This window comes from Erpetoichthys calabaricus, chromosome 10, assembly GCF_900747795.2.
Source record: "Erpetoichthys calabaricus chromosome 10, fErpCal1.3, whole genome shotgun sequence".
In the NCBI taxonomy this organism is placed as follows: domain Eukaryota; kingdom Metazoa; phylum Chordata; class Cladistia; order Polypteriformes; family Polypteridae; genus Erpetoichthys; species Erpetoichthys calabaricus.
Window position 1 is genome coordinate 152045452 of NC_041403.2, and position 14387 is coordinate 152059838.

Genomic DNA, 14387 nt, shown 5'->3' on the forward strand with positions numbered 1-14387 from the left:
CGAAATCCCCTCTTGCACTGTATACATTGTCATATTAATTTATTGTCAAAAACAGATAAAACTAATTGAATGCAAGTGTTAATTGAAAACACACAATGTTTCAACATGGAAAACTTGTTTGGTGAGCGGTGTGGAGATTCATGACCTGTTAATAAACAAATAATGCTAAGAGCATCTTTTCATAGCTAAAAAGGAAACCCTCAATTTTTTGATTGAACTGCAATAAAATCATTCTCGCATAAAAGACTTGCATCCAAATTCTTTGTTTCATTAGACTTGTTTTGAACAATTTGTAAGCTTCATGTAGGCTTAAATGCAAATATCAGATTGAGTTTTTGACTTTAAATTGCTGTTCTAATCTTTCTGTATTTCTGTAGTATTACCTTGGCTTTGCACACAGCTTCTCGGCTTTCACAGCAGGCAGACCTCCGTGGGATTCTGGAAGAGATTGAGGTGAGGAGCTAATTCTTTTAGGCAATCCCAGTTTTTGCTTGATTTTTTTCATTAACTACTATATTGATGCTAAAACAAAAGGAGTTTTATGTGCTTCTTGTTTTCATTACCTATAGGACTTAGCTGCCCGTTTGGATGATCTGGGTGGAGTTTACTTACAATTTGAAGAAGGGCTGGAGGCGACTGCTCTCTTTGTCACAGCAGCATATGAGTTGTCTGACCATGTGGGAATGGAACCACCCCTTAAAGAGGTGATTGTGCTGATATCATCATTACCTTATTTTATGTAGCTCATTTTCCCTTCAATTTTTTATTTAAGGGTTTTGGAAAATGATACAATTATTGGGCACCCTTGTGTATTTAACCTGACAAACTTAGAGTTAGTAATGTCTATTGACCCTGCATCCTGTTAGGTGTTAGTAGCATTGAGGATTCTATGCATACTGTACCTATAGTATATCAGTGGTGTTTATTATCTGATAGAAAATACGTGGTGTTGCCTTTGTTTTCCAAAATCCCAACTCAAATTTGCGCCAGTAAGGAACATTGTCATTTTTAAACATTTATCAGACACGTTTTTTTGACACGTTTATTTTTAAATTGAACCACATGACTAAATATGTATTGGATAAGTCATTTCATTGTTATGAAATTTTGTGTTTTTTTTTTTTTTTTTTTTACTCTCTAGCACATTCTGACCTGAAGCTTTTTTAATTTGTCACTTAATGAGTCTTGTATTTTTCCTTTTGCCCTTCCATAGTCCCTGTTGTCAAGTATTTAAAAGATGTCTTCATCATTGGAGTAAAAAAAATGTTGATTTTAATTAAAATTTGTTTTTATCTTGAGACTTACATTTTTTTTCAGATTACTTTTGCATAAGCCCTTTTTCTGTTTAACTTCTGTTTAACTGCAGGATCAAGTTGTCCAATTAGTGAACTCTCTCTTCAGTAAGAAGACTTGGGGCTCACTGGCAGAAGCCTACAGTGTAGCGTGTGCAGCAGCTGTGCTCTCAAACAACCGTTATCACATTCCAGTCATTGTTAGGACTCAAGGCCCAGCCACAGTTTCACACAGAGATCCAACTTTAGAGGTATTTTATAAAGCATACTATTTTCCTGATACCTAGATATGTACAGTGCTATTGTATTTTATGTTTATGAACATTTGTAAAATAGACCTTTTTGACACAACTTTCTTCACATACAGTACCTTTTATATTAAAATGTTTCTATAAGAGTATACTGTAAATATACTGTATGTACCCCTACACAGTTTGATACTCTACCAGCTGAACTGAAAACAGTAAACAGAATCCTTTGTTGTTCTTTTTAAGTAGTGGTTGTAATATAGGACAACCACTGTGATAAAACCCAGTTTATAATGGTTCTTTTTTGTTCCTCTATTTATGTATGGATGACACTTGAGATTTCACAAATTTGAATCTTGCGCGTATATTCCCAAGCAGCACATAGATTAAAGCTGATGCATTGCGTTTTATTGGTACATACGTGACAAAATACATTGCAAATAGCAGTGCTCGTGTTTATTGGAATGAAAAGTGCTTTGCATTTTATTGTTGTATGCATTACAGAATATAAGTATGCATCGCTGACATAAATGCTTAATATGTCCAACCGAATGTAACTGCCAGATGGACAGAAATATATATAAATTCAGAAAAGAGATAAATAAGCATGTACATGTATTTATGCAGCAAGCTTTTAAGCATACAAGTTACATCTAAATATAGAAGCGTTAAAGTGTACAAATCTATCCATATGTTTTCTCATCCTTCTTTTGCATTTATTGCTATAAGCACTTTGCACCTATCCATTATTACAGTCTTCTTTGCTTGGCTCGCAGGATGTACTGTTACAGCTAGCTTTAAAATAAATAGTTAAAATGCAGAGAAGTTGTGGATCTTTTGAACTGACTGAGTAGAAAGCACATGATTGCAGGCAGGGATATATTGATTGACTAGCCATCCCCCACGGCTTCACCCACATATTAGTGAAACAGGACAGTGAGGAGGGCCCGGCCCAGCTCTCTGCTTCTGACGTCACTCTTCCCCCTCCCCTCGGCCTGCAGCCTCTGTCTCGGATTAGCATGAATATATTGTTCCTGCAAGCGAACTATGATTCTTAGTGCAATGAAAGAAGTCACAAAATCAACAGGAATTTTCTAGCAAATTATAGAAAGAAAAAAAAAGATCTAAATCCATTAAGTAGTTCTGTCATTCGTTAACTAAGTGGAGTTAAGGTTACACCCCAAGGCAGATGCGTGAGTGAGGAGGGCCGCGCCCCCCTCCCCGGCAGCCTGATGAGTCTCTCTCTCTGATTTGCATTAATAAATCGGTACCACAAGTGAACTATGATACTTAGCATGATGAGAAACTCGCAAAATCGACGGAATGTTCAAGCAAATTGTAGAAAAAAACCCGATCTAAATCCGTTAAGTAGTTCTCTCGTGAAAAGTGGACAAACATACAAACGGGTCTAAAAATCTATTAAGAAATTTTGTGCTTGGACCACAAAATTTTTAAAACCGTTTCTTAGCGAGCATCCATGGGCCAAGGGTAACCTACATTCCAAATTTCAAGTCCCAAGTCCTCATGGTTCGGGAGATTTTATGATGAGTGAGTCCGTGGCATTTGGCTTTTTTTATATATAGACTAGCAAAATACCTGCGCTTCGCAGCGGAGAAGTAGTGTGTTAAAGAGGTTATGAAAAAGTAAAGGAAACATTTTAAAAATAACGTAACATGATTGTCAATGTAATTGTGTTGTCTATAGCTAAGTTTCCATCCAGTTTTTTGCGACGTTTTGTTATCGACAAACAGAATATACGTAAAAAAAAATGTGCGAAATTTGCTGTCTCCAGCCTGTTTCCATCAAACTGGCTTTTTATCGATAAAATGGTGTGCGTGATGACGTCATCCCCCCCCCAAAACGAACTGTCGCATAAGTTTTGTTGTATCGCGAAAAAAATCTGCCCTTGAGCCGTTTCCATACATAATTTTGTGTATGTCGCAAATTATCTACCTTTTATTTTCCACGTTACACCCCCTCCACTAAACAAAGAAACAAAGAAATGGAGAGATTATTCAGACAGTTTTTTGAAATTTGCCAGCTTACTGTTATTTCAGTTTCACAAATAATTGGAATTGTACATAATATCCGAAGACGACAGCAGAATGAAGCAGTTGCTTGTCTGATAGCCCTAGAGCTCAAAGAAAGTACCAGTGCGACGAAACCCACGGGTATGGGAGAGACGACGGAATAAGACCTTCTGGGAGGAGGTGGTGGAGAGACACTTCACAGAAAATCTCTGGCTGCAACATTTTATAATGACACGGCCGACGTTTGAGATGTTGTGTGGATTCATCAGTCCTGATGTTGCGCCCATCACAGGTTGCCACCGACCACCGGTTCCAACCCAAAAGCGGATTGCCATCGCCCTTTACAAGCTGGCAACCTGCGCCGAGTAGTAGTTGGAGAAACTTTCGGGGTTAGTAAAACTATCGTCCATCGATGTGTATATGCTGTGTGCACCGCTATTAAAGAAAAATTAATGCGCCGTTATATCAGACTTCCGACTGTAGCGGAGGCCAATGAAATTGCATACCGCAATTCCTTGGTGCATCTTGTGCCACAGATTTACGGTGCGCTGGATGGCACGCATGTGCCTATTCTTCTCCCGACGGAAGGTTACCGCGATTACATTAATCGCAAAGGGTGGCCATCTATTGTTCTTAAGGCCCTTGTTGATGACAGGTGCATGATACAAGACATTTGCGTTGGCACTCCTGGAAGTGCCCATGATGCAGCTGTGTTTGCAGCATCGGATCTGTACAGGTGAGCCTACCTTTCAACATCCCTTCTCAGTGCGATAACAACTGAATTAGTACTGTAACCTGCTTCCCTTAAGGTTTTTAATTAAAACTGAATTTTGAATTAATACAAAATAACGACGTTTAATCAAAAAAAAACTCTCTTCATCAGACTATGCGAACCGCTCCGCCATTCTCGTTTTGATTGCACGTGATGAAAATGTGACACATTTATTTGCGTTAAAGCCCTTTTTTCCGACAAAGTGTTTCCAATGTAGTTTTTGCGACATCTGAATTATCGATATGGAATTTATGCGCTAAAGTTAAACGGAAAAATATTATGTCGACATGTACAACATTTTATCGATAATTAGCATTTCCATCAGCTATATTGGTAAAAAAATTTGAAGCGCTAAATATTTTTTCGCACGAACTCCTTGGATGGAAACCTGGCTATTGTTATGAGTGTTGCTGTCATATATATATATATATATATATATATATATATATATATATATATATATATATATATATATATATATATACATATACATATACATATACACATATTATATATATATATATATATATATATATACAGTGATCCCTCGCTATATCGCGCTTCGCCTTTCGCGGCTTCACTCCATCGCGGATTTTATATGTAAGCATATTTAAATATATATCGCGGATTTTTTGCTGGTTCGCGGATTTCTGAGGACAATGGGTCTTTTAATTTCTGGTACATGCTTCCTCAGTTGGTTTGCCCAGTTGATTTCATACAAGGGACGCTATTGGCAGATAGCTGAGAAGCTACCCAACTTACTCTTCTCTGTCTCTCTTGTGCTGACTTTCTCTGATCCTGACGTAGGGGGTGTGAGCAGGGGGGCTGTTCGCACACCTAGACGATACGGACGCTCGTCTAAAAATGCTGAAAGATTATCTTCACGTTGCTACCTTCTGTGTGCAGCTGCTTCGTGAAGCGACATGCTGCACGGTGCTTCACATACTTGAAAGCTCAAAGGGCACGTATTGATTTTTCACTGTTTTGTTTTTCTCTGGCTCTCTCTCTCTCTCTCACCCTGCTCCTGACGGAGGGGGTGTGATCTGCCGCCTTCAACAGCTTTGTACCGGCGGTGCTTCGCATGCTTAAAAGCCAAACAGCCCTATTGATTTGTTTGCTTTCCTCTCTGTTTCTGACAGCCTGTGCTCCTGACGTGCACTCCTTTGAAGAGAAAGATATGTTTGCATTCTTTTAATTGTGAGACAGAACTGTCATCTCTGTCTTGTCATGGAGCACAGTTTAAACTTTTGAAAAAGAGACAAATGTTTGTTTGCAGTGTTTGAATAACATTCCTGTCTCTCTACAACCTCCTGTGTTTCTGCGCAAATCTATGACCCAAGCATGACAATATAAAAATAACCATATAAACATACGGTTTCTACTTTGCGGATTTTCTTATTTCGCGGGTGGCTCTGGAACGCAACCCCCGCGATGGAGGAGGGATTACTGTATACACATATTATATATATATATATATATTCACGGCATTCGAAGTCTGTGTCACAATCTGATAGTATGGGTGGTTGCCTACCAGGTAACGCTTGTGGTTGGCCAGCGATCTGCTAACATCCGCCACGGTGCCCTCAGTTTGTGAAGAGCAGATCATAGATTGGTTGAAATAGTTTACTGTCAAATAAATGCAAAGAGTACACGACACGTGTTTTGCCCTCCCGAGAGGGAGTGCAGTGGAGTGTGTACACCTGATGAGCCCAGAATGAGGGCGAAACACGTGTCGTGTACTCTTTGCATTTATTTGACAGTAAACTATTTCAACCATATATACAGTGCATCCAGAAAGTATTCACAGCGCATCACTTTTTCCACCTTTTGTTATGTTACAGCCTTATTCCAAAATGGATTAAATTCATTTTTTTCCTCAGAATTCTACACACAACACCCCATAATGACAACGTGAAAAAAGTTTACTTGAGGTTTTTGCAAATTTATTAAAAATAAAAAACTGAGAAATCCCATGTCCATAAGTATTCACAGCCTTTGCTCAATACTTTGTCGATGCACCTTTAGCAGCAATTACAGCCTCAAGTCTTGTTGAATATGATGCCACAAGCTTGGCACACCTATCCTTGGCCATTTTGGCCCATTCCTCTTTGCAGCACCTCTCAAGCTCCATCAGATTGGATGGGAAGTGTCGGTGCACAGCCATTTTAAGATCTCTCCAGAGATGTTCAGTCAGATTCAAGTCTGGGCTCTAGCTGGGCCACTCAAGGACATTCACAGAGTTGTCCTGAAGCCACTCCTTTGATATCTTGGCTGTGTGCTTAGGGTCGTTGTCCTGCTGAAAGATGAACCGTCGCCCCAGTCTGAGGTCAAGAGCGCTCTGGAGCAGGTTTTCATGCAAGATGACTCTGTACATTGTTGCAGTCATCTTTCCCTTTATCCTGACTAGTCTCCCAGTTCCTGTCACTGAAAAACATTCCCACAGCACGATGCTGCCACCACCATGCCTCACTGTAGGGATGGTGCCAGGTTTCCTCCAAACGTGATGCCTGGCATTCACACCAAAGAGTTCAATCTTTGTCTCATCAGACCAGAGAATTTTCTATCTCATGGTCTGAGAGTCCTTCAGGTGCCTTTTGGCAAACTCCAGGTGGGCTGCCATGTGCCTTTTACTAAGGGGTGGCTTCCATCTGGCCACTCTACCATAAAGGCCTGATTGGTGGATTGCTGCAGAGATGGTTGTCCTTCTGGAAGGTTCTCCTCTCTCCACAGAGGACCTCTGGAGCTCTGACAGAGTGACCATCGGGTTCTTGGTCACCTCCCTGACTAAGGCCCTTCTCCCCTGATCGCTGAGTTTAGATGGCCGGCCAACTCTAGGAAGAGTCCTGGTGGTTTCGAACTTCTTCCACTTACGGATGATGGAGGCCACTGTGCTCATTGGGACCTTCAAAGCAGCAGAAATTTTTCTCTAACCTTCTGCAGATTTGTGCTTTGAGACAATCCTGTCTCAGAGGTCTACAGGCAATTCCTTTGCCATCGTGCTTGGTTTGTGCTCTGACATGAACTGTCAACTGTGTGACCTTCTATAGACAGGTGTGTGCCTTTCCAAATCATGTCCAGTCAACTGAATTTACCACAGGTGGACTCCAATGAAGCTGCAGAAACATCTCAAGGATGATCAGGGGAAACAGGATGCACCTGAGCTTAATTTTGAGCTTCATGGCAAAGGCTGTGAATACTTATGTACATGTTCTTTCTCAATTGTTTTATTTTTAATAAATTTGCAAAAATCTCAAGTAAACTTTTTTCATGTTGTCATTATGGGGTGTTGTGTGCAGAATTCTGAGTAAAAAAATGAATTTAATCCATTTTGGAATAAGGCTGCAACATAACAAAATGTGGAAAAAGTGATGCGCTGTGAATACTTTCTGGATGCACTGTATATATATATATATATATATATATATATATATATACACACACACACACATACATACATGCACTTACAATAACATAGAAAAAATAAAATAAAATTAACATCATTATCATATGAGAATATGAAGTAATATATAAGAAGCACATTTCATATAAATCTAAATTATTAAACAGTAAAATCTTCTATAATTTGCTACCGTGGCTATTCGTTTGTCTGTCCAGGATTTTAAATCACCTGTAGCTCGCAAACCGTTTCACCTATTGACTTGAAATCTGGTACACATATAGTACGTCACGTCTACTATCCGCTTTATGGGTGATGATTGTATTACTCTTTTTATCTTTATTTTATTTTATTGTAGAATCAGCTCCTAACTGCGCACACCAGGGCGGCCGTGGGTGGATGCGTATGGTGTATTCACTCCATGTTATCGTGCATTGCGCTGTCACTGGTATTTTGATAAAAGAATTTGAACAACATATAAGAAGCGTATAAATTATTAAACAGTAAAACATTAACATTTAAGAAGTAAAGTTACATTGAGTACTACTGCAGTGCCTTCGGGTATACCTCATTTTTTGTTTGCCCATTACATGCTTAAATGTATACATTTTTTGGTGTACCTACCCGAGAACACGCGACATATAACCGACCGTGGGAGAAGCATGGATTTTAAACACGCATTGAGTTCATCTGCTTGTCTCCCTCGTGGAATAACTGGTAATGTTTGACTAAAATCTACAGCGAGTAAAATGACATTACCTCCTATTTTTTTTTTTTTTTACGATCTCTGAGATCTTGCTTTTTTCGGTTCAAGGCTTCATAAGCTCTTTTATGTTCCATGGTGTACTTATCCCAAACCATCATCTTTGAATGTTGCAAGACTTTCGCCTTGTATGTAGATCGGGGTAATTACATTCATTGCATTCCTAGTCTGAATCACAATCTGATTGTATGGGTGGTTACCTGGCAGGTAACGCTTATGCTTGGTCATCAAGTTGTCTAACATCCGCCACGTGCCCTCTTTTAATTGCGAGAAGCAGATATATATAGCCAAATTCTCGCTCTTTGTTGCGGCGAAGTACTGCTTTTAATTTTTTATTAAGAAGAAAAGAAAACCTTTTTAAACGGATCGAAAATATACCAATAACAATTTGTTAAGGATCTGTTTTTTTGTGAACCTCCCTTTTCACAGCTGTCGCGCTACTGCATCTGTTTCGTTTATTTGACAGTATGTAGATCGTGGTAATTACATTCATGGCATTCGTTTTCTCAATCACAATCTGATTGTATGGGTGGTTACCTGCCAGGTTACGCTTGTGGTTGGTCAGCAAGTCGCCTTACGTCCGCCACGTGCCCTCTTTCTGTTCCCAGAAGCAGATCATAGAATGGTTTTAATAGTTTACTTTCAAATAATGCAAAGAGTATGCGACACGTGTTTCTCCCTAATTCTGGGCTCTTCAGGCGTACACACTCAGTGCATCCCCTCTCGGGAATCGAATCTCTATCGTCAGCGCCAGAGTTGAAGCCCCTAACGTTGCGGTCAGCAAGTCGGTTAACATCCGCCACGTGCCGTCTTTCAGTTGCGAGAAGCAGATCATAGAATGGTTGAAATTGTTTACTTTCAAATTATGCAAAGAGTACGCGACACGTGTTTCGCCCTAATTCTGTGCTCTTCATGCATACACACACATTGCATCCCCTCTTGGGAATCGAATCTCGAACGTCAGCGCCAGAGGTGAAGCCCCTAACGTTGCGCTACGGCGTGTGGTTCGTTTGTACCTCGTGTCTTCATATTAAACTTTTATCTCGCGAATATGTTATTGCAATCCGCAGCGGGAGCGTTTCTATAAACTTAATTTAAACTTACGTTTTACACCGTACTTTGTTTCCCTTATGAAGATGCTTGTATGCTTCAGTCGCTCGCTTCTTATTGTTTCGCTCCCTTCTCAATTGTTTAATGAATTTTTGTTCTTTGCTGTTTGCGGCTCTTCCTTCATTTCTTCCTACTGCGTTCACAGTCTTTTCACATGATTACGTGGGAGGCGTGATGACGTGACACTCAACTCCGCCTCCCATGGCCATCGAGCTGCCGTCCATTACAGTATATTGTCAAAAAAGAGGTTCCAGTTATGACCATTACGCGTTGAATTTGAAACCTGCCTAACTTTTGTAAGTAAGCTGTAAGGAATGAGCCTGCCAAATTTCAGCCTTCTACCTACACGGGGAAGTTGGACAATTAGTGATGAGTGAGTCAGTGAGGACTTTGCCTTTTATTAGTATAGATATATAGATATATATATATATTTTTTTGCACATGTATGTTTTACTAATTTATAACCAACTGTTTACGGATTTGTATTTTTAAAATGTAAGTCTGGTTAAGCTGCTTACTCCTCAAGGTAAAAAAATGTGTTACTTTGTTGACATTATTGTAGTTCCCAATAAAGACAGCACTGTAAAAATTTGACTTAAACTGTCTGCCTCTCACTGTGCACTCGGGGCATTGCATTGTTAAAACATTGTGTACTTGCAGTATACGAAAAAATCATAAATTCCATCATATTAACATCCATCAATAAACCCAATGCTTTTAAAGATGATGGAAGTATGAATGTAACTAATTAAAATTATATTGCATTTTGGTCTGTGTACTTTCTGGTATTTGAAATTCCATTTTAGAAGCAAAAGCGAAAAATGAAAATGAAAGGAATTTTCAGATTTTGATTTTTGATTAAAGAATAAAATGACGGAAAATAAGGTATTTTTTTTTTAATTCTATGGTAACCAGTAGCAGTCCATCCATCCATTATCCAACCTGCTATATCCTGGCTACACGGTCATGGGGGTCTGCTGGAATCAAACCCAGCCTCTGGATTTATTTGTGATTCAAATAATGAAAGTGTAATAGCTCAAAAACAACAAAACAGACAAATTTATAGCTTTTGTCACCTATCTCCAAATAAATGTGTGTCAGAGAGTCGACAGCCCGAGATTTGCTCAGCCCGAATCTTTTTAACATTTCTTGCAGAAAACCCTCTCACTTCTCCATATTCATATGACAGACGCTCAGATACAATTTTCGATGGCAAACCTTGTTTTGCTACAATCTTAATCAAGTTTAAGGAGGCACCAGTGGTATCTGAATTCATTGTTAGTTGATCAGCACTTTTTTGGTTGTAAAAAAATTAAGTGGTATTTTGTGTCCGATTAACATCTACAGTGCCACTCCCAAAATATGTTTGGAAAACTTTTGAGGCTATTCTGCATAATGACAAGCAAATTCATTATCTGTCAATGGGGTGGGGGCCTGTGAGACGGACGACATTTTGTCTATGCATTATTGGTAATGTTAGTTTCCACACTTATGAAAAACTATTAAATCTTTTTCCAAGGAAGAAAAAAGATCTTGTCAATTTACAAGCCTGTTTATTTACAGGGCATTCAAAATGCAGAAACCATTGGGGTTAACGCACAGCACAAGTGTTTAATTGCTGTGTATAAGAAATCAAAAGAAATAGACCACTTTACTTAGAACTGACATAGAGAAAGCATTCTTCAAAATTATGATTAATTTGTCCATTTAATAATTTCATATCGGTTCAGTCTCGCCATGTTCACATCTAGTCCCTGGCAACTTCAGATGTTCTCTACAATAATACTGGGTCAGGCAGTGGTATCATTTTTTGTTGTTGAATGCTGTTATTTAAAGTTCTTTGAATAATGCCAAATTGTTTTAAGAACTATTGAATGAATTAACTATTTTTTTTTAGATGATTAGATTGAAAATGTTTATTTGTTCATTTGAAAATACAGTATATATTGTTTGTGTGTATTTAATACTAGCAAAATACCCGCGCTTCGCAGTGGAGAAGTAGTGTGTTAAAGAGGTTATGTAAACATATATATACATATACATATATATACATATCTACATATACACATATCTACATATACATATATACATAGTGCGTTGTAACACGGGCTGTGATTGTTACATGGGAGGGAGACGACAAATCACAGCTTCCCGCTTTCTGATCGGGCCTGTGATTGGTGCTTTGACGGATGCCCAGATCCCACAGTATCTCCCCTTAGGAGAGGCGTTAGGCAAGTGTAATTGAATAGCGGTGCTGCAAGTTTAGCTTTACACCTGTTTTTAAGGCTTATTGACTGAAAGGGGCTTTCATGAAAAAAGTTAGGGCTTTGCTACAGGATACACCCTCCACAAGTTAAGGAAGTAAAAATAAAGGTATATATTTCTGTTTTATTTAAACCTTTTAAGTTTGTATGCGGGCGGCATGGTGGCGCAGTGAAAGGTGCCAGATAGGAGTCCCGGGTTTGCTTCCCTGCGTGGAGTTTGAATGTTCTCCCCATGTCTGTGTGGGTTTCCTCCGGGTACTCCGGTTTCCTCCCACAGTCCAAAGACATGCAGGTTAGGTGCATTGGCGATTCTATATTGTCCCGGGTGTGTGTGGGTGTGTGCACCCTGCGGTGGGCTGGCACCTTGCCCGGGGTTTGTTTCCTGCCTTGTGCCCTGTGTTGGCAGGGATTGGCTCCTGTATTTAGGATATAGCGGGTTGGATAATGGATGGATGGACATTTGTATGTATAGCCCCATTTGCCCGTTTTAGTTTTTTTTCTTACTTCAGTAATATTTCAGCAAACCCGGAGCTTGTCAGTTCAAATCCTGGTACTGACACCACTGTGTGACCCTGAGGAAGTCACTTCACCTGCCTGTGCTGCAAAAAACAAAAGTAATGTAACAAATTGTACCTCAGATGTTGCAAGTTGCTGGAATAAAGGCATAAGTCAAATAGATAAATATGTATTATACACATAGGAACTATTCATTTATTTTCAGTTAAGTCATCTGCAGCAAACCTTTATAAATGAGTTTCTCCTTTTTAGATAGTGCAAACTGTTTCTTCTTCATTGCGGTTTTGTCTTGGAGAGCTTTTTTCATTTCATTGAAAATTAAAGCAGCAGCTGCCAAAATATGTAGCTTTCTTATTAATTTTTCAACATTGTGTAAAATAACTTTATAAAGTAACATAAAAGGTTTAAATACTGGTTATCCTTTTACACTAAAATATTACTAAAGAGATACAAAAAAAGTAAAATGCATATGTTGTTTTTCTTTAAGGAGATTAAATATTACTGAAGAAAAAAAAAAAAAAAAACTAAAACAGCCAAATGGGGCTATGCATACGAACTTAAAAGGTTTAACTCTTTTAGGGCTAATTTTTTTTTTGTTTCTTTTCTCCCAGGGCTGAATATTTTTCCAAAAACTAACATTTTTTAAAAAAGAACACAAAGCAATTGTTTAACATATCAAATCAACAAAAAATATTTACTTTTGACAAATGTTACTGTCTTGCATGTTGTATGAGCCTGAATTCTCTATGTGTTGTTTTGATGCCTATTTTTCAATTGTCTGTTGCTGCATTTTCTAACATATATTGTTAGTGTGTACTGTAGAGAGACAAGTCACCCATTTGCCATCGTGCCATGCCACTGCCACCAAGTTTTCTGCCTGCATGAAAACCGTATTGTCACCTCTTTTCATCTTCTGAAACTTTATGAACTTTATGTATGGCATTATAGCCTGGCTCACCCCATGGGATTTGCTTCTGTTTATTACAGAAGTGAATAAAACTTTGCAGCAGCACGTACCTAAGCCACCAGGGGACAAAACACGTTTGGACCAATGCTCCCTGAAGTTATCTCACCAGTTCTGTCTCATCTCTATTTGTAATGCCACAGCGCGCTTCATCTCGTCTTTCGTTGTGGGTTTCCACTTTGAATAACGAGAATGCGATGCAAACGCAGCCTGCGATTCAAAAAAAATCTCTGCCTACCTGTTTGTCTCGTCTGACAGTAGCTGAAAAGCAGCATCAGGAGAGAGCAGCCTGAAGTACAGCAGCTGGTGATCTGTCGTGTCCAAAAGCAAGCCATGCCGTCTTGTAAACTCCGGTAGCCATATCGGCTCTCAACGGATCAATGTATGTGTATTTATCCCATGCGAACCTTGCCGTAGATGCATCGGCTGCGCGAAGGCACTCAACTGGCAGCAGATCCGCTCGCGCGGCATCGGCTGGTGTCTGATCAGCTGATGCCTGCTTCTAACTCTCTTGCTCGATCTCCTGATCACTGCCAATAAAGTCCGATTCTGAAAAATCAAGAGTCCGACTCCGCGGTAATGCGCAAAACAACGTCTACCAAGTGTTTTCTTTTCTGCACTTGCTTCGCTGCCTTTTCACATGTCGGTACCATCTTGCCATTGTTTACATTTCGCAACTCACGCACACGCAATGTTTATTTGCCGAGTCAACGAGTCTAGCATTCCTCCAAGCACAGAGGGAATGCCTGTGACGTGACAGTGAGATTTGTCGCCCTTTATCCCTGGATGTCGACTTTTGTCGACATTCGCCTTCAACCCCTCCTGTCGACAAAAGTCGACATCCGCCCTAAAAGAGCTACATAAAACAGAAATATATAACTTTATTTTTACTTCCTTAACTTGTGGAGGGTGTATCCTGTAGCAAAGCCCTAAGTTTTTTCGTGAAAGCCCGTTTCAGTCAATAAGTCTTAAAAACAGGTGTAAAGATATTGACAATAAGCTACGCAAACCCACCAAGACATGGAATCGTT

General features: G+C 39.3%; 1 protein-coding gene across 2 annotated transcripts in view; it reads left to right on the forward strand.

The window, feature by feature from the left end:
- Window positions 1-14387, forward strand: part of rpn2 (ribophorin II) — an 85860-nt gene that overhangs the window by 23858 nt on the left and 47615 nt on the right. For both annotated transcript variants that reach the window (XM_051932565.1, XM_028812116.2), the window contains exons 5-7: window positions 378-453; window positions 570-704; window positions 1367-1543. In XM_051932565.1, coding sequence (XP_051788525.1) covers window positions 378-453; window positions 570-704; window positions 1367-1543 — 388 coding nt within the window. The remainder of the gene's footprint in view (window positions 1-377; window positions 454-569; window positions 705-1366; window positions 1544-14387) is intronic.